Source organism: Anarrhichthys ocellatus, unplaced genomic scaffold, assembly GCF_004355925.1.
Source record: "Anarrhichthys ocellatus isolate YVR2014 unplaced genomic scaffold, GSC_Weel_1.0 scaffold6, whole genome shotgun sequence".
In the NCBI taxonomy this organism is placed as follows: Eukaryota; Metazoa; Chordata; class Actinopteri; order Perciformes; family Anarhichadidae; genus Anarrhichthys; species Anarrhichthys ocellatus.
Window position 1 is genome coordinate 5,283,380 of NW_022280036.1, and position 20,706 is coordinate 5,304,085.

Below are 20,706 nucleotides of genomic sequence, written 5' to 3' on the forward strand. Positions count from 1 at the left end.
GGGGGGGGGGGAGAGAGAAGCAGATGCAAGCAAAATAATCTACATCAGGAATGAGGCAGAGGCTCTCTCCCCCTATCTAAGGGATGAGAAGATGGTGGAAGAAAAGGGTGAGAAATAAAAGAGGTGAATGAGAAGAAAAACTGGGGAAAGAGGAGAGGAAGATATAGCTGTCGGAAGTAGCAGATGGGAGGATAAATCGAGGGGAAAGAGGAGTGCTGACTCGCCTTTTGAACCTTTTCTCTCCTCTCATCTGCTCGAGCTCCTCTTTCTGTCGGCTCGTCTAACTGCATCTAAAGTAGTAATCTGTATGCTTCACATACCACTGCATCCATACACTCCTATCAGTTACTGTGTGTGTTTGTGTGTGCACAAGCGACATGGGGAAGAGGGGGGAAAAAGAGGGTGCATGCATAAGCATGAGATAAAATGTATGAAAAAGTGGGCGTGAGTAAGAGACGGGGTGGATGTTTGACAAAGAGATAGTTTGTGCCAGAAGATAGAATGAAGACAGACAGTGAACCGAGACAAGAACATAATGCAGTGTGAGCGTGAAAAAAGGAAGAGAAAATATTCCCCCAAGTGTGTGACGTACAGAGCTGTCTAAAGGTGCGTTCAGACAAAACGTGAAGCAAATATTAAATGCAAAATCGGTGAAAAGATGAGCAAATGAGAAGATGTTTCAAATCAAGAAAAGAATATGATCCCTGTGTTTTAGGAATCTGCTTCATAAACATTACGGCCGTCATTAATGATAAACGTTGATGATTGAAATCAGTCAGGAAGCCCCGGAGACGACTCGCATTCAGTCAGTGCATCATTGTACACAGAGCAACGCAGGATAACAGCATGGCACGATATAAACGTGTGCATGTGAAATTGGCTCAACTACTTTTGGACCAGCTGCTGGTAGCACCTCCTCTGGTGCTATCCAAAGTGTCCGACTCCTCGTCTGACAGCCTGCAGCAGCAAAGAGGCTCCGTGGTGAGCTGGGACTTCATGACCAGGACCATAGAATGTATACTAAGATGGACTACATGACAGACAGAGCAGCCAGGTGTCTCACGCCAACAAGCTGTAACCGTGCTCGGCCTGCGATTAGCTCAGGCGGGTGTGTGGGCGGGACCTCGATACCGCAGCTACTTTCGTAGAATTCCGTAGAGTGGGAGGAAGTGGAGACGCGTCGTTCATCGACACACTCTTTTTATTCCTCTGACTGCTTCGAATCTGATGTTTTCATATGACAGAAGATAAACAAAAGGCATTAAAACACGTGTTTTACATGTTAAAAATGAGACTCGTGTGGGCTACAGGAGTGGCATATGAGGCATTGAGGAAAACACATCAGCAATGAATAAGGTTGAGTATCTACATCAGTGCGCATGTTGCTTCCTAGATACAGCAAACGTCTGTTTAGTCGGGACATTGGCTGTTTGCGACGAATGAACACTTTGCTGCATCAACAATTCAACACATCAGCCAAAATCTTTCTACACGTTCAGTCCGGACCACTGATCACTGCGTATTTAACATAAACACACTTGGATCAGCTTTGGGTTGACACTGGAGGAAAAGACTGACATAATCTCCATCTCCATGCATTTATCAGTTTGTTGATCTCAAATACTGATGAGGTGCTTTTTGTCGTATTTGTACTAGTTCAGCTTCCAACAGGCATTTACATCCAGCTGAAATTAGAACAAAACTCTCAAGTCAACCGCCTGTCAATATTTCTTATGTTCTTTTGAAGAATGAAGACCCTTTGGAAGTTGTTTTATCCAACTTTCAATCAAAAGTTTCTCGCACTAAATAAGACAAAACTTCTAGATGTTTTGTTTTTGTTGTCTGCACTGTGTGTGTTTCTTTGTGGTCCAAAGAGACGGTGAGTGAGAGATTGGTGTCAAATAAAAAGACTTCATCTGACAGAAATAATGTCGCCCTGCTCCCCTCGCCTAACACACCAATACACACACAACCTGACAGCTGAGAGTAACACATCTAAGTTCTTCTTTGGTCTGTCAAAACCAGAGAAAAACCCATCAAAGAATGTGTGTGTGTGTGATATCTGTCCAACAGAGACTGTATGTCGTCTCTCTTCTACCTCCATCTTGCTCTGGAACTTCTTCCTCTCACAGTTTCGATGCACATATTTAATCGTCACCGTGACTGGGATTCACTCTCTCAGTTTCTATGCAGACATTTTCTAGCTGAAACAGTTTGCAAGTTAATCACTTAAATGGCTTTGTAGAAACAAACATGCCTCACATGGCTCAGTGTTTTCTGCTTTATTGTGTTGCAGCGATGCAACTTACCAATCATGAACAGGAAGTAATAGATGATGATGGAATCGGGGCGAGAATACAATCCTCCAACCACCTTCATCTGGTTAACAGCTCAGACAGTGGACATGCAGTGTTTCCTTTCCCCCTCCAGATGTTTTGGTGTTTAGTTTACAACATGTTTGGGTCATTAATGAAGCTCAAACCTTGAAGTCACCTCGTTATGTTTTCATAGGAACGTCATGAGCTGACTCCTTACTGACCACAAAACAATTCACAACAGTAACATGAAACACAACTGGCATGTGAGATCATGTGGTCAAAACAACCAGATTAACAAGGCAGGTTATATATTGATATGAATACATTCATAACACAGAGCTCCATTTACCACTGAATAACTTCAAACGGACTTCAGGGAAACACAATTAACACACTGACGCCAAAGAGATTGTTACACCACGTTTCAACTTAATTAGCAAGCAATGCAGAAGGATTTCAAAAACATCTTGACTTTGTATTTGTGCCTTTTGAAATGTTAAGGATTGTCCCCGATAAATAAACGTTTATTTTACCTCTTTGTTCATCTCTTATCCCCCCCCCCTCGCTCTCTGAGTCTGAGAACCTCTAATAGTTGTTTGTTTGTTGACCTCTGGCGATTTGAATCCTGCTGAGGTGTGTGTGCATACTCCCTCAGCGTTTATCAGTCATTACTTACATACAGCCTTCAAGGCCTGTAATTAACTACAGCTTTGATTCCCCCCCACCTGCTCATTTCCTGCACACACACACACACACACACACACACACACACACACACACACACACACACACACACACACACACACACACACACACACAGAATCTCTCTGTTGTTCTTGCAATGAGATAAAGCCACACCAAAAAAATGCCCGCTCACAGATCCGCATACATTCTTCATCCCTCAGTCACTGTGAGACTAATTGTGTTTTAGTGAAAACAGGAAAATACACTTAACATCTCGAAGACCAATATCTGCCTGGGGCTGCTTATGTATATGTATATGTATATGTATATGTGTGTGTGTGTGTGTGTGTGTGTGTGTGTGTGTGCCTAATGCAATGTTCTACAACTGTTTTTGTGACACCAATACAACTCACAGATCTCTCACTGATATCACATCAATAAACGATGTGCAAAAGACATTCTGACGCTGAGGTTGATTAGTGTCGGCCACACAACAAGCAGATGTAGCCATGACACATGTTCAATACCCCAAAAACATGATCATACTCTGCACAACATGGTCTCCGTCTCGTTCCACACTTCCCTCTGTTTACCCCAAGCACAAAGAAAAAGAATGGTATTCAGTGGACGCTCAAACACTTTTAATTTATTATTGACTCCTGTTGTTATAACTTGATCCTCCTGTGTGAGAGGGTGGATATCTTCTTTGAGATATTGAATAAATGTCAAGTTATGATGTTAGGGCTTGTAGCCAGCAGTCATAAAACAGTGTGTGTGTGAGTGTGTGTGGTATTTCAGTCTGGACCAACAGATCAGCATTGCCCTCCCTAGAGTCTTGATGTTAGATTGGCTGGAAATTTTTACGTTATAATCGGATCGACTGAGCAACTCAACAATCAAACCACAGCTTGTGTTTTTATCAGTGAACAAAAGGCATGTGCATGTTAATAATGTGGGAGCTACTTTTACAAACCATAACAAAGAGCATTATTATTGAGAACTTCAGTCTAAACACAATAGCCAATACTAGGAGTGTTTGAACAATTTTTGCTCTCATTCAATTCATATTGTAGACTTGAGACACACAGATTGGTAACGTCATAAAAAATTATAGATGCAAACCCAAGTCTGCTGACTGATACGTGTTCATGTTGCCTCACACTCTAGTTTGAAATGATTGGCAGTGTGTGAAGGGAGCAGCTGGAGGAATAAACTCAAAGTACACTGTATAAACAATACTGCCCTGCTGTTACTTCATGTAGCAGCAATTATCCACATTTACATCCCTGCAGGGCATTTGTTAGCTATTCTTTAGCCAGTCAAAATTACTGAGCTTACGTGTCCGTGATTGAGAGGAAACGCATTCAAAAGTCTTCTACTGCTGTCCACACAGCGGCTGAGGGGGAAGCATCTGTCTCAGTGGGCAGTTGAGGATAAATAATGAATAACTTTGTTACCAGAGGATGAAGTTGATGTTCTTCAGAGCTACATGTAAATACAAAACTGTACTTTGGTAGCTGAAACATGTTTCTTGCCCAGTGACACAGCGATGTAATAGAAACCCAGTGACGGGATCCGTCCTCGTACAGCTCGGCCGGAGCGTCAGGACATTACAGCTCTGGATACTGTGTGCAGTGTGCCAAAAAATGAGAGAAGTGTGTCGATGTGCGCTTGTTTTTTCTATTTACCCAGAACACAATCCGCTCCGACATAATGTATATATTAACGCCCGACAGAACACATGCAGTAAAGAATCAATATGAGCCGTCCTCAGGCAACATACACGAAGCCAACGCACATTTGCTCTCGAGTCCTACCGCCAAGATTCAGTCCAGAAGGGAAACTATCGATCATTTTAATTTCTTCTATTTAAATTATCAAGTGCCGAATTGTTGAGCCCATTTAAAAAAATAAATAAAAATTTAGGCCCAAATCGTACATTATCTTAAACCCAGTTATAAAATATCTAGAACAATGGAATACTTGTGATTGAGAAGCTGCAACCAGAAAATGTTCAGTATATTTACTCAATAAATGACTTCCCAGCTCTCAAACACACAACTATACATATGTGTGCACACGTCACATGTACAGTTCAAGTACACACACACACACACTCTCTCTCTATCATCTCTCCTTATTGAAGTAGATCTGTCTTGCTGCTTTCTGACTGTAAGTCCATGTTTCAGTATCCTCACCTTCACGCTCATCAAACATCCATCATCTTAAACGTTCTTGTCTCAACGTAAAGATCAGAAAAACAGCTGAAAACATACTGAAGACTGTCTGATATCTGACAGTACACACCATCGGAGATTGTACTGATACAGCTTAACTTTTGAGCTCAATCACGATGATCTTTAATGCTCACAGAAGGCCCGCCACACTGCAAAGAGTACCGCCGTGTAAGAAGTGAAAGGATGCTCCTTTTCAAATGGAGTACATGGAGAAAGTACAGAGCGAGCAGTTGCTGCTGAAGTGATCATGCTCTCGAATACACTTTACCTCCATGTGGAAATCTAAATTGGACACGCGTTTCATCTTTAAATCCTCCCAGAGGTTATCTGCATTAACTGCTCTCATTAATCATCTTTCATTTGCTACAAAGGCTCTTATATACCGTGTGTAACCCACAGTAACTTACCCTTCATTCACCTTGCAGTTTCTGCACCAGAAATCAGCTGGATACTCTCTGTACAACTCCAGTCTCATTAACTTCACATACATCTATTTAGCTTGATGGAGTTGGTTTGGCTACAGTAGAGAAAGCAGCAGTGCTGCTATTAAGCATCCAGATGGACAAAGATCACAAGCAGATGAGATGCAACGGAGGACGAATCTTCACATCAGGCAGAAAACGGCTCCACCGGACATCTGTGCTACATTCAGAGTCTGTACTGAGAAAGAATAGGCGATCATTTTCTATTTCATTTGATATTAAATCTAAATAGTGATGTTGTAAACTTTTATGAAAACAAATTAGCATAATGTTTATCGATAAAAATAACCACACAAGAACATCTGGGTAATCCAACAAAATAAACACCTGACGACAAATAAAGTTTCTTCATCACAATGAAGATGTGTCAAAGAAATATATGAAACTTCATATTAAAAAAATCCAATATTTCCAGAAGTCCTGGACATTGATTTGCAAAATTGTATTAAGCCCACAACGGCTTAGCCTAATACAACCAGATGTGTTCAAGTGATAACACAGTGTCATGGTGTAAATAGTATTATAAAATCTCTTACAGCAGACAAATCTACATCCTCACACAGTACATGGCACCCAGTCATGGTCACTACCTGCTGCAGGGCCACTATCAACCTATGTTAGCAATGTGCACTATGTGAGTAAAATATTACAAATATTAAAGTTCCTGAAACCAGATTTTGTCTTAAAGACAAAACATCAAACTCTGGTAATAAAGCAGCACTCAACTGAAGACCTGCATCAGCTAATAGACGGTTTCAATAAATAGATAACATCTAAAACAACGTAAGAATTAATGATACTGCTAAACTACAGCAGCCACGCAGTGAACTTGATAGTGTTAGCCTTGCACCCAGCCCTTCTACATACAGTCACTTACATTGAGAAGCATTTTCTTTCCCCAACGCATCTCCACATTAATATTAATATTCAGTTTCACCAGAGCTACTTGTTACCACGATAAGCCTGCCCACCCATGTTTGTGCAGAAGAAACTGTTCACGTCTGCAGGTTGTCATCCGCAATCATATTCACGTTTTACAGTTGGATTTATAGAATTGCAATTAGTGTGTCAGCTCTCTTGTGCCTTCCTGCCGCCTCTGAAACCATGAAAGAGCAATGGTGCCATCTAGTGACCAGTCTAACAACATGGCTGCATCTACCAATGTATAAACGACGTGTACCAATGTAGCTACAGATTCAAAAACGTATCTCCTTGAGCCTCCGCTGCTCATCCCGTACAGACTGTATCATATACAAGAGTGTGGTGCAAGCGAAAATATCAAACGACTTTATCTGACGTCACTCAGACATGAGCCACAAACACGTCCTGATTCCCCTAACTGCAGCCCACGCAGAATATTAAACTACCGCGCTTTGCTTTTTAAAAACAGGACGCTCGTGTGTCCGAGGACCGCCTGTCTCACCGTGAGAAGCAGTGGTGGCAGACATCTCTGGACAGTTTGTTGGACACGCAGCACGCCAGCGGCTCGGCGGAGTACACCAGCTCTCCTCTCTTGATCCGCACGGTCGCCCGCAGACCGTTACCTTTTCCCGGACTAACGAAACGCTCCAGCTTCGGTGGCATGGTCAGGGCTTCCCGGTTTTCCCTCCACGTGAACTGAGCAGTGTTTACATCCGCAACGTAATAGACGCACACGGTGCGTCATGGCGTCACATATACTTGCGCACCTTCGTCATTTTGATACTTGATGATACCACTTATACACTTTTACATAAGTAATGCTTTTAGGACCTTTACTTGTACTGCAGTAATTTCAGTTGGGTTGTTTCTGCTTTTACTTATACTTAATACTTCTTCCACCACTAAAGGTACAATTAATGAATGTTATTCTTCATTAAATGAAATTAGGTTATCTTACACCTTTAGTATTTAGCCATGAATATTGAATACAAACATCCTCTTCCATCTGATCTCAATGAATACTAATCACATTTCAATGTTTTCATCAAACTGATATTTGATATTACAATAAATTAATTCCCGAAGCCTCACACTTTATTTCAATGTGAACAGTATTATTTTGAAGAAAATTATTGCGATCAATATCAATACCCTAAATGGCCAAAGAATAAACGATTATAATTAGTTTTAAGTAGGTAACTGGCAACATAAAACGAAGAATGAACAAACACTTGGTTTACAGTTGATTTAATATCTAATGGTATATCTAAATGTATGTTAGCTCAGACTCATAAAGTGGGTTTATTTTCCAGCAAATGTAAACATGCATCCTGTGTCAGAGAAGACTTATTATACTATTGAGATACATGGAAATTAACAGCAGGACATTTTATTATATTCACAATATAAGTGTGTGACCACAGTCCTTGAAAGTGTTAATCTATTCATTACGTCCTCCATGTTGCTTTGGATTAGCACATTGCCTGTACATAAAAGGGATTTTTTTTTTCTCTGAAGATCAAACTTGAAAACCATGAAAGTGGTCACAGCAAATCAACTCGGCTACTGTTCGTAAGGTATGAGTCTTTTCTGCGAAATGATGTCATCCCAACTAAATGTATTGCTGCTAGTTTTCACATAAGGTTCAAAATGTCTGAATACGATACCAGTATTGTTGCAGAACAGACAGATTAGAGACTCGCAAACAACTTTTTTTCAATGGCTTTAACGGGAGACATAACAGGGAAGAAAATAAACAAAACTCATCTCCTTATTACAATCTTTAAGAACAAAGAGAAAGAGTTCATCAAACTATTCATAAAACACCTTTCTTCAGGCTCATAATAGTGGTACATAGTACTGATTCATACACAAAGAACATGACTTTATATTCATTCATTTCTGAATGTTCTTTAAAAAACAATTGGGCAAACAAATTAAAATATATCCAACGCTTACATTTAGAAAAGTCATGAATATTTTTAACTGATTATTGATTACTAAAAATTAATGAAAAATAAACAACCCAGATGTTGTTATTCAGAGGAGTTAGATTATAGAAAAGGAAATTCAATTCTCTGTCAAAACAATGATGAAACAAGATGAAAAAGCTATCCGATGTATAACGACAATAATCACAAAGCACAGAAAACAAATGCACCCTTTTGTTCTTAACCACCTGCACTAGACATCCCTCGTATTATAAATTATTAAAATCATCTAGAAGATTAAATATGAGGTTTTCTGAGTGACGGTCATCTGAACCAGCCAGACGACATGTGCAAATAAAAACAAGAATCAATCTACTACACATTGCATCCCGGGAGACCTCATATCTCAAACAAACGCTCAGGTTTTTGTTTTGTAAGTGACACACCATGAGAGAAAGTTTAAGATGAAACCATGTTGTCTATCATAAATGCATAATTAAGACACTTGAATCCCTGCTCTTTAAATTAGTTTTTTGTCTTTACATCCTGACAATTAAGAACTTTGTGAGATATGTGGTTTCATGGCATCCAAAGGAAAGATAATCAACAGGACAACAAACATTGCAACATGTTGAAATGACACAAAGTATGGATGCCTGAGGAGGCAAAAAAGTGAGTTTAAGCAGTAAAACAACCCAAGTACTTTGCTTTCAAATGACTAGAAATAAGAGTTAAAGCACTGATGTGAGAATAAAGTATTGGTTTCATGGACAAAGTGTTAGCCTCTTTCTAGGACAGTCTTTTCTCCATCTCATTAGGAAATCAGTTCTTCACCCACAAAAAGTACTTCTTTCTCCATCAAACCAGGACTCAGCAGACGTAACACATTACACACGTTTAAACAGAAATGGCAAATGAGTCTTTAAGGAGACCAGGTGGTGGCAAAGAATTTTCTTGGAAAAAACAAAAAGGGGTAAACACCGACTATCACACACTGAGGGTGACGCCCACAATCCCCAAGAACAGCAAACACACCGGCAGACAGAGCTTCAAATGATCCCATCGACATCAAGGCCCGTACTGATATAGAGCACACTGAATAATTATTGGTTCCTAAACTAATTGTACAATTCTCATGTATCTTTTTTTCACAGAAATATTCCATACTTAGCCAGACCCGCTTAAGAGTTGAGTATTTTCTGTTCCAGGTTATCTGTGCATAACTGATGTTCATTGGCATGAACTTTTCACGATGAACCTGAAAACAGTTTGTGGATATGAATATATTTAGTTTTTAATCTAATCATGTAAAGTCTACGTTTAGTCCAGAACCAACCCAACAACTCCTGTAGAAATATTGCAATATGTTTTTTTAAAAATCGTACCAGTCTTATGTGCAACATGTTAAACATTCTTCTGACAATATCTACAGAGGTGCACTGTGTTCCTGTACATTTTGCATATGCTACACAAAGCTACGTCTACCTCATTGAACACCATAAAGGGGTAGTTTGGACTTTTTAGTCTCCAGTGGCAGCCATGTCAGCTCACTGCAAAAAGTTGTACAGAAAAGGGCAGCGACAGGACACTCGTGTCAAATTCGGATAATACACAAATGCCCCACAAGTGAAGTTTAACATTATACTCCAAACATTCATTCAAAGGTTGATTAAGATATAATGAGTTCATTCCAAGTAGAAAACCACAGAATGGTATGTTCATTGTAAAATTTCATTTGTGATTTTAAAAAGTCAACAATAAAAGCAACACTAGTGGTTGCAGCAGTTTGTAAAATCCCCATTGAGCCACTACCCATGTGTGCAGTGTGTGTCGAGAGCATCTCTGTGCCCCCCCCCCCTGTTAACAAACTATACATTATACTTTTCTTTTTTTTCTTTTTTTTTTTTTTTTTTTTTACAGCCTTTATTATTTAGTTCTTATTCTTAAATTAGGGAGTCGAGTCTCGGAAAAGTCAGTGAGAGCATGTATCCAGTCACGGGGGATTCATCTGCCAGTGACTTTAGAAGCTTCACTGGCTGACGGTGAACATGTGTGCGGAGACAGCACTCAGCTAGTTCAACAGGACACTTGAGTGTCACATTGAGAATTTATAACCTATTTAATCTGGAGAGGGTAGAGCGAAGTGTGGGTCACTTCTTCCTCTGCTATTATACAGTCTCCATTCATCCTCTTTCTCTCTCTCTGTTCTACTTTCCCTTTCAAACGAGTGTTGTAAAGGACATCTGACCTATGACTTTTAGGCTCAATGAACCCTGGGATTGGATTCAAAGAGCATTAAAAATGCAGTAGAGCAGGCTTACAAATGCCAACCACATCTGATAAAACTGTTTAGCCAATTAGGCAGCATAATAGCCACTTGCTTCACATAGCGGCAGGGACTGTAGTAGCTGCCCGGCACCATTACCTCATGGAACATTGTCCCAGGAAGTAGCAGGGACTGCCGGAGCCTACAGTGATAAACAGTAAGGCCAGTGGCTCCACAATGTTGACAAACTGCATGCCGCTATGAGCCGGGAGCAAACCAATGTTGAATTTGAGTTATCCCGCTCTGTATCTGGCCAACGTAGAAGTCTGCATTTCTGGAGAAGTCCTGACAGACTGAGGAGTGGGCATCTCCCAGGGCACAGTACAGAGCGGTGCCACCGACACTGATCACTACAGTAACCAGACAAAGCAGGAAGAGAAGCAGGCAGGAGTCTCCACCGCCGACATCTACAGAGAAAGAGAGGCAGAGGGAGAGATGTAGTTGGATGGAAGTTAAAGAGCATTAGATTAATAGTGAAGACCAGAGAAATTCATCTACTATTTTTGACAATAACGTTGTTGCAAATTAGCTCACTTATAATGAGTCAATACATTAGTTCATGTTCCATGTTTATGGAGAGATACAAATCTCTGACTCGTAGGCAATAAACACACAAACACACCCTGCTCATAGCCATCATCAGGGACTTTGAAGCGGACACGTCTTTTGGCAGGGAGTTCGTCAGGTCGGGTCTCAGAGATGGCAGACACACTCATGTTGTCCACACAAACGCGCCGCTTCTTCAATATGGAGACAAGGCCAGAAGCAGGGGATATCTGACAAGCAAAAACAACAACAACAAACAAACAATGAGATGTTAGAATGCATAGACACATACATCCACATAGCAGAATCTCTTCTTCCCTCTAATTTATTCAAAAATACAGTTTGATCCGTCTTTTCATCTTCATACACAAACAATAGCAACGTAGTGTATGTGTTTTATAAAGGGTGCACTTCACCAGCCATGTCCACCAGGTGTCAGTATGTCTCGCAGTCAGCCATATTCAACTTTAAATCTCACTATCAACACTCCCTCCAACAGATTCACTGTCAGTATATATACCAGGGGTATTCAATTAAAATTCACCGAGGTCCACTTCGAGAGAATTTCCTCACGCAAAGGTCCGGAACATCACAATAATGTCTAACTTGCGCAATGATTTAGTACCATATGTATTGAAGTAGCCGAACAGTTGTATTACCGTCTGTATGTAGTCAACAACTGGCTGTAAAATAAATGATAGAAAGTGCAATTGAATAATATCTCAACAATATTTGTCAGTTTTCAAATTGAACTGGATGAATTATAATTAATAATCAAATACATGAATTTAAAGAAATTAAAATATGGACTGGATTAAAGAATAAGTTACAAAACAGAAAGCTTTTAAAAATGGTGCATCTTAAAATAAAGTACTTCACTTTAGAAAGATGAACTGAATTGACCTGCAGCTTTAAATTCAGTTCATTCAGGTGTGAAGTCGTGTCACCCAAAAAAGCCACAATATTATATTCTTATCTTCTAAAAAGAGACATTTGTGTGCAGGGACTTTATCCGTGGTTATTGAAACCACTTGTTTCAGCTCTATTCCTCTCAGTCATAAATACGTCTCTATAAGTAGTATAGCATGTCGAATAAAGTCAGAGTATATTATCTCAAAAAAGTCATAAAAACGTTATAGATAGTACATCGTAAAAAGTCATAGCAGTAAAATGCAAATTTGGTAATCTCTTCTCCCAATCAGAGCAGTGAAAGGTGTCACGCAAACAAAAAATAATTAATAGAAAGACTTATTATTATTTGTCTTAATAACTATTATCCACCAAATAATTCAGTTCAAAACCGTTTTAAAGTCTTACATCCATCAACTGACTAATTCCCAAACTCAGGTGCAGGTGAGATTTGGGTGTGTCTATAGTTACCACACAGTACACGGGATGCACTATATTAGCATTTAAATATGCATTTGCAAACATAGACAGCTTAACAATGTTAAACGGATCATTTGTGGAGTTACTTGCAACAGCTTAAACTTTTGTTGTGACTTGTTGCATGTATGATTTAAAATATCTGCAATCTGCAAAGCAATAGACACATTTGTGTAATGTGGCTTCTCCACAGGCCAGCCACCGGCCGTGGCTGGCCTGTGGAGAAGTCACACAGGAGCGTAGCGCCAGTTTCGCCAAACGGGAGAGACTTTTCATTTCATTTCACCAGGTTTTCACAGGCTTTCAGCAAAAACCTGGTGAAACGAAATTAAAAGTCTCTCCAGGGCCGTCAGCGGGGCTGTCAAGTTAGGATTGGACTATGACAAGATGGCTGGAGATCGTTGGTTCACCCAGTTATACAAGAATAGAGGCCGGTCACTTACGGGACAGCGTTTGGAGGTGGCCCCGTTTGGCGAAACTGGTGCTACGCTCCTGTGTGACTTCTCCACAGGCCAGCCACGGCCGGTTGTTCCCGACGAATGGAGACAACAGGTCTTCAACGCTATTCATGAGCTGTCGCACCCTGACAAGAGGGCGTCTCAGAAGTTGGTGGCAGCGAAGTGGTTTTACACATCTCACAATGGTAGACTGGACCCTGGACCCTGGACCTTCCTCCTGCCATGGCCCTGCTGACTCCCACTCTTAATATCTTTTTTATAATTACTCGCATTACTATTTTTATCACCAATAATGCTCATTACTAACTTTGCTTCTTCACCGGAGTCTCTGAGCTTTCTCTCCTCACAGGTTTCCATGGATCCTGTTGATACCTGGACCCTGGTCTTGCCTCCTGCCGTGGTTCTGTCATATGCACTGAATGTGTTGTAACTCTGTAAATGTTGTTCATTCTGTACACATCTGTTGCACTTCTGTCCATCCTGGGAGAGGGATCCCTCCTCTGTTGCTCTCCCTAAGGTCTCTCCCTCTTTTCTCCCTGTTGAAGGGTTTTTTGGGGGAGTTTTTCCTGTTCCGATGTGAGGGTCCTGGGACAGAGGATGTGTACAGATTGTAAAGCCCTCTGAGGCAAATTTGTGATTCGTGATTTTGGGCTATACAAAAATAAATTGAATTGAATTAAACCTGTCCCTACTGTTTTCAACAACTCCACAGAAGACACCTGGACAGCTCTGAGGCAGACTGTCAGATTTCACTCTGACGACGTAGCATGGCGCTAATTTCTTATAAAGATATTTCATTTTATTTCATTCGATTGTGGTCAGGCTTCCTGGGGGGCTCCCAACCCATCTTAGTTATGCTGGGATGTGAACTTCTGTTGACGTGAAGGTCTATCACAGGAGTATTCAATTAAAACTCCAAAAGGTGCAGATTGAGAAAATCTCCTCGTGCAAAGGTCCGGATCATTACAATAATATCTAATTTGCGCTATTTAGTGCCATGTATATAGTAACAACGTATGTGTGTAGTCAACAACTGCCAAATCAAATAAAGAAAGTACACATCACTTATATTATAACAATTATTATTCTCAGTTTTCAAATTTAACTGGATGGATTATAAATAATACATAGAAATACATAAATAAATGTTCTCTCATTTCAAGTAAAATAAGGGCTCCATCTAAAAATAAAATACACAAAAGACAACTTTTGAAAAAAATGCATCTTAAAAGAAAGTGCCTGATTTTAGAAAAATGAATGAAAATGAAAAAGGAAAGAGTTTGGCTGGAGTTAACTTATTTCTTCTGTTTTGTTTAATCCATTTCACATCATAACGGTCTCAGTCAACTTTATAATAAACTATCTCTACACATCTCAACATCTTGCCCTCAGTTCAGACTTGAGTGTTTGCTCAAAAGAGTTATGTTTGGTCTCGTGGTGGCGTTACACATCGGTGCGTTTAATATCTGATAATATTTAGTATCTGAACACATGAGGCAGAGTGGTTTAGTAGCGCCAGCAGGAAGAATGAACAAATAAGAGTCCGTCCATTCTTTGTTAAAAGCTCTGTTTTCGAGGTCCACTCGCCGTGTGAAACTGCTTCTCCCACTGCTCTCTCTCCCCGTCTCTCGACTCACGATGCATTTTGGAATACACATATTCGATTGGCTGAGTAGCATCACGTGAGATGATTTACAACTCGTGTAGCCTAATTGGTCGGTGCGTTTCCTGGACTGCTGACCGAGAGCCGTAAAGGCTAGAAAAGCTGCGCAGGTTAAAATAGAAGCGCTCCGCCAAAATGTATAATTCTCCATCAGTTATACGTCCGGGTCCGGATAGGACAGGGTCTGGGTCCGGATCGCGGTCCGCCTATTAGTGACCACTGATATATACACTCAGTATATAGTCATGCGGTATCAGGCACGGCTTCTGGATGAGAAAGGTTGCATATTAGACCTCCAACCATCATTTCACACTCAACGCAAAAGAGCTGAAAAAATATACAAACGATTGCAAATGAACTTTGCACAAAGTGTAACCTACCAAGGCCAGGCAGAGAGCTTGTCTTATTTTGCAATACTTCAGCTTAACTTCACTTAACATGTAGTCATAACGTAGTCACCCACATGCTGCCTGACACAGAAACACTATCAACCAATTCTGTCCAAAATCAAGTCATCTGAAAACGTGTGCAGAGCTGAATAACAAATGTTACAACTGAATGACTGATCACAGATTAGTACTAACTTCTATATTGGGGACTAAACAGTTTATGAACCTTTAAATTGGAAGCAGATGTGAGAATTTCTTTGTGCTATGAGTCAAATATTTTTAAAAGCTTATTAAGTCTGTAGTAAAAAATGCATCCAGACACAATACGCACCCAGTTTATAGTTAGTTTCCTCATAATTTGATATGTTTCTGTTCTGCGCATTCAGCAGACCCATCCCAACCCAAAATGTCCTGCTACGTCCAAAAGCTAGAGGTACCACTGCTTAAAAAACATCTCCCTGGCTGCTCTGCATCCTGTCTTTGATAAAAGCAGGCCACTCCTCCGGTTACCATTGTGCCTCAGTTCTCTCCGTCTCTGCTCCATGTAAACATCTCTATCATTGATGTCTCTCCCTCTTCCCTCTTTAACTATGAAAATTATTCAGAAACCAGTACATGAGCAAAAGCCAACCAATGACACAATCAATGTTGAATTACTGTAAAATAGAAGCTTTAATAGATATAGATATTAAACCTGATTGAGGTACCCGTTAGGGATGGCCGGTGTCCATTGCCAAAGGCCGACAGTCATGGCCGTTACTTATTCCCAAAACTAAGTTAAAACGAATCGAAAGGAAAAGAAAATGTTTATTTTATTGGATTAATAACACAGTAATCCTGCTTGATGCTAAAATTGCAGGTGCATGACACATTGCGTGACATTACCAGTTCTCTACTTTTCTCTAAATGTCTAATTCTATTGGTATAAAAGGTTTAAATGTCTGCATATCTACAAAACAAATCCGTACTCTGAGGTATCCCGGTAATGGCTACGTAATACCATTAGGACTGCCAAAAATACCCAACACATTAAATGAATGTAACATAACTTGCTAAACAAATGAGAAGTCTGACAAGGTTACTCTCCCTTACTCATCCACAGCAAAGAATGATAGTGTACACACCTGCTCTACAGTGATGTGTTTAGCCATGTCGTCCAGTGAGGAAGCTTCTTTGACGATGTCAACTTGCTCTACTTCGTCGTCGTACTCCTCCTCCTCCTCTTCTTCCTCCTCCTCCTCATACTCTTCCTCCTCTTTCACCTCCTCACTCTGCTCCTGCTCGTGAGCCTCCTGAGGAAGGGGGGCCTCCTGGTGCAGGCAGGTTTTAGCGCTCTCCTGCAGTGATAATGAAGTGCAGTTATAAATTGCATAACAATATAGAGCAATGGAGACAGTAATACAATTTGTCGGTCTCTATTTCGGATTGAAGCCATTAAAAGCTACGTATGTTAGTGAAAGCTGTTAAATGAAGGGACGGTTGTTGTTTTTAAGGAAGTGATACATTTTATTTATTGGCAATAGCAACAATGGTTTAAAACATATAGAGGAACTAAGTAGTTAGCATGAGCTGTAATAACCATCATGGCTCAAAAGCCTGAAGCAATGCTAACCTAATAAACAGAAGAAAACAAATATGATTTAGGATACGGGTCCTGACACACTTTAACTGGCAAGTCATTTCAGGAAAAACAAACAAACTAAACAAACAAACTAGGAACTCACAGTCAACGTAAATAACAGACTTTACAACATTATTGCATTTCTTTCTAAATTCTGATATGTACCTGGTTCTCCTCATGTAGGGCCTCCTGTTGCAGCTGTTGTTGCTCCACATCTGCCCCACTGGTCAGAGTCTCCACTGGGAGAGCTTTGTGACACAGAGCAGAGTCTTTTTCCTTCTTCCTCTCCTCTTCTTCCTCTCCCTCATCTTCCATCTCCAAAGCCTCGGCTGCCTCCTCCACCTCCCTCTCTTCTTCGTCCCCTTTTGCCTCCTTTTCCTGTGTGAGACCTAAATCTCCTCCCTGCTGCTCTGCGGGTTTGGACTGATCCATTTCTCCAGCTGTAGAGGGGTGTCCTCCATTTCCTCTGACTGAAGTGGTGTATTCTACCCCTCCTTCTGCCACTCCTCCCTCTCTGTTGCTGCCGTGCTTGTCAGTCAGCTGATCTCCAAGGAAACAGACCCTGCCCTCTACTTCCCTGAGTGGGTCTGACCGTCTGTCCTTTTCTGAAATCTCAGGGGAATAAAGCCCATCAGTCAAATCAATGGAAGGGATCACTGGATGGCTGCTCTGATAACGCGAGGGGTCTTGAGCTCTCTGCTCCATCCCTTCGTCAACCTGATGGACTGGATGAAAAAGAGACACAGAGAGTAGAAAAGGAGAGTGTGTTGTTTTTGAAGCCATTAGTCCATGTGGGCCTTCCTCTCCTAGTTGATGTCACTAGAATCATCAATGAATGATCTACATTGACAGTGATTTCATTGCTATATGCAGGGAGAACTACTCTCAAATACAAACCCAAGGGGCTCAACAGACCGACATAAAACCTTAAAAAACATCTTTTCAGCAGTTACACTTAAAAAGTGTACATTGCATTGGGAGCTGCTTGCATCTCATTTTCCATGTATTCATTACTTGAAACTTGTGTATGTATCAGTCTTAGATTTTTTTAAAGGTGCAAGATCCGAGATGACTGCCTGTCAACGGACTCAACATGGTGTCAGCGAGCCGGCGGCTCACAGCCAACGGTGCAAAATAATCTTTTCGCAAACTTTTAAAATACACATTAAACCACAGCAAGGTGTCCACAAATGCTACATGTGGCACACAAACAAACACAAAGCAGACAGTATGTCTAGAGTGGAACCCAGCAAAGTAAAGTCAAAGTAAAGTAAGTCTGGGCAACACTGAAGTGTCAAGTACACCCTTAAAGTCAAATTATATGTGATAATCAGAGTATACAGAAGTGTGTCAATGCTATTGTGTTGACAAAACATGTTTATTTTGTCTTTTAGCGAGACCCTTGAGTCAGTATGGAGAGCAGCACCACCAGTGAACAGGTACAAGTTTTCTTGATCCGATAACAAGTCCATCAGCCGTCCCAATGTTTAGAGCCATACGGAGGAGATTCCTCAATCATACATTAGTTCTGAATTCCGTATTGAGCTCATTTAAGGTCCACTTACTAACGGTTTGTGAAACGTTCAACTTAAATCAGGATATGCGGCCGAAGACTCTTTTCGGTTGGAAGCTAAGTAAAGCCAGTAAGTGGACTTCCTACTTTGACATTAATCCACCTACTCACTCACCTGAAGTACACAAAGGCAGTGCACCACCTTCTTCAAACGTAGGCCTCAAAAGGTCCAGAGATGCACACTGTACACACACACAAATAAATATATGTAGTACATGTACATACACTACAGTTTAGTAATTATTTAAAATTGTATCCAATTGGGTACACGCACACTAAACTAACAGGTGTACACCCTTTACACATAATAGAGATTTTACCAAGACATCAGTGAGTCACTTGAAATGCAAACACACATTCATTCTGCCTTCATCTTATATGTATGTACATTCACACCAAAATGATGAATGTCTTACCACAGCATCTCTGGCTCCTGGTCTATGAACAGAAGAGAGAGAGAGAGAGAGACGGAGTGAGATGGTGAACGTATTGAAGGTCTGTTCTTGGTTTGAAGAAGAGAGAGATGAGTGACCCTGCTCTACTCTTTTCAACCTAATATTAGCTCGAACACATTTCCCTGGCTACTACAACACGTATGTATGTGTGTGTGTGTGTGTGTGTGTGTGTGTGTGTGAGATTGTGCGTGCATGAGTTAAGAGAAGTGAAACCTCAGCAGCGTGATGGCTCAAATGTCTGAAAGTGCAGCAGCAGCAGCAGAGGGCCATATGTTTAAACTATCACTGTAGAGCTCACCACACACAAAGATATACATGCTTATAGACAGTCAGGCAAACAAACACACACACACACACACTGTCTGGGAACATACAAATTAAGCAGGTGTGTATGGTTTGAGAAAGTGTGTTGTCTATCTGACACTTCTTATTAAATATTGAAAAATGTCAAGGTGGGCTTCCCTCGACTAATTTGTTACACTTGCATGAGCACACTCCACAACAGACACACGTCACATTGATATTGATATTGATACACTTATACTCTGACTCCCAATATGTTGGACTGGTTTGTGGTTTTTAAAATATGGCCCCCAACCTTTTAGTAATCGAACAAGATGAAGTACATATTGCTATCCTCTTGTGGTTTTTGTTTTATCTTACCAGCACCAAAAAAGTTGTTTTACTGCATCATTTAGTTTGGTTATTTTTGTCCTTCTTTCTTGGCACCTTCACCGCGGTCACGGTCTGACTTTTCAAGTTAGTTTGGAGTCAGATAATGAAATCACATCAAATTTGACACGGTCATATGAATGTGTTCAAATTTAGTTTACTTGTCTAGCGCTCTGCCCAGTTCAGCGTCCTCTACCTGGCAACCCCCGTGAGCTTTGAATCTGGGGAGAAGGGCGAAGAGAGACAACTCTCTCCAATATTTTTGAATTTGGCCTGCAGTATCCATTTAAAACAGTGGCCATCAGTGTTACATATTCTTCCTTCAGATATGAGGAAACTATGAAAATTGTAATGTAAATTGAGCTTATGTTCCCATTAATTTTCCCCAAACATGTACACTAAAATAACTTGTTAATTTAATATATGAGAGTAGTCAAATGAAGACATGTTCAGTCTGTAACAATGTAATTTGTGCTGACTTTCCCACTACAGTTATGTACAGTAGAACTACTTATGTCATAGTCAGGACAGTTTGAACAGAAATTCATTGCTCCCAACACATTTTTATCACATTAGGACTTCTTTACTAATAGTTTTATTTGGTATATAAAATGTGAGAAAATATTGCTGAAATACGAGTTTTCCTACAACCTTTTTGGATCCAGCTTCAGCTCCTACAGACAAAATCTAGCCAGCAGCTGGCCGGGTTTTCCGAATGGATGGTCCACTTGATCGCAGTGTTTTACGGTGCCGTTGCGCTGTGCTGCTCTGTCTCGTCTGTCTGTCTGTGCGCCGTCAGAGACCTCTTATAAATTTTCACCGCATGACAAAATGAACGTGTGCCGGGAGAGTGTGTGAAAAGTGTCAATAGAATGAGTCTCACGGACAATGCGTAACAGTTGTGTGCACCGATGCATGTAGAGCTGAGAATTATATGCACACCTCAAATTTTCCGTGCACTACTGTGCAAATACACATGGTATTGTGAGCCATTAAAGAGCACACACACACACACACACACACACACACACACACACACACACA

General features: G+C 40.7%; 2 protein-coding genes across 7 annotated transcripts in view; both read right to left on the minus strand.

Annotated features, from left to right (window-relative positions):
- smyd3 (SET and MYND domain containing 3) overlaps positions 1-7,393 on the minus strand; it is a 73,864-nt gene extending 66,471 nt beyond the window's left edge. Inside the window, exon 1 of one of the 2 annotated variants that reach the window (XM_031846243.1) lies at positions 7,145-7,390. In XM_031846243.1, the coding sequence (XP_031702103.1) occupies positions 7,145-7,305 (161 nt within the window). In that variant the 5' untranslated portion in view covers positions 7,306-7,390. Of the gene's footprint in view, positions 1-7,144 lie in introns of both variants that reach the window. The other variant, XM_031846244.1, reaches the window with a different exon arrangement.
- Positions 7,394-7,746: 353 nt separating this feature from the next.
- cnsta (consortin, connexin sorting protein a) overlaps positions 7,747-20,706 on the minus strand; it is a 24,849-nt gene continuing 11,889 nt past the window's right edge. For all 5 annotated transcript variants that reach the window (XM_031846677.1, XM_031846676.1, XM_031846673.1 and 2 more), the window contains 6 exons: positions 18,952-18,973; positions 18,651-18,717; positions 17,128-17,687; positions 16,466-16,678; positions 11,522-11,675; positions 7,747-11,306 (listed from right to left, as the gene is read on the minus strand). In XM_031846677.1, coding sequence (XP_031702537.1) covers positions 11,098-11,306; positions 11,522-11,675; positions 16,466-16,678; positions 17,128-17,687; positions 18,651-18,717; positions 18,952-18,973 — 1,225 coding nt within the window. In that variant the 3' untranslated portion in view covers positions 7,747-11,097. The remainder of the gene's footprint in view (positions 11,307-11,521; positions 11,676-16,465; positions 16,679-17,127; positions 17,688-18,650; positions 18,718-18,951; positions 18,974-20,706) is intronic.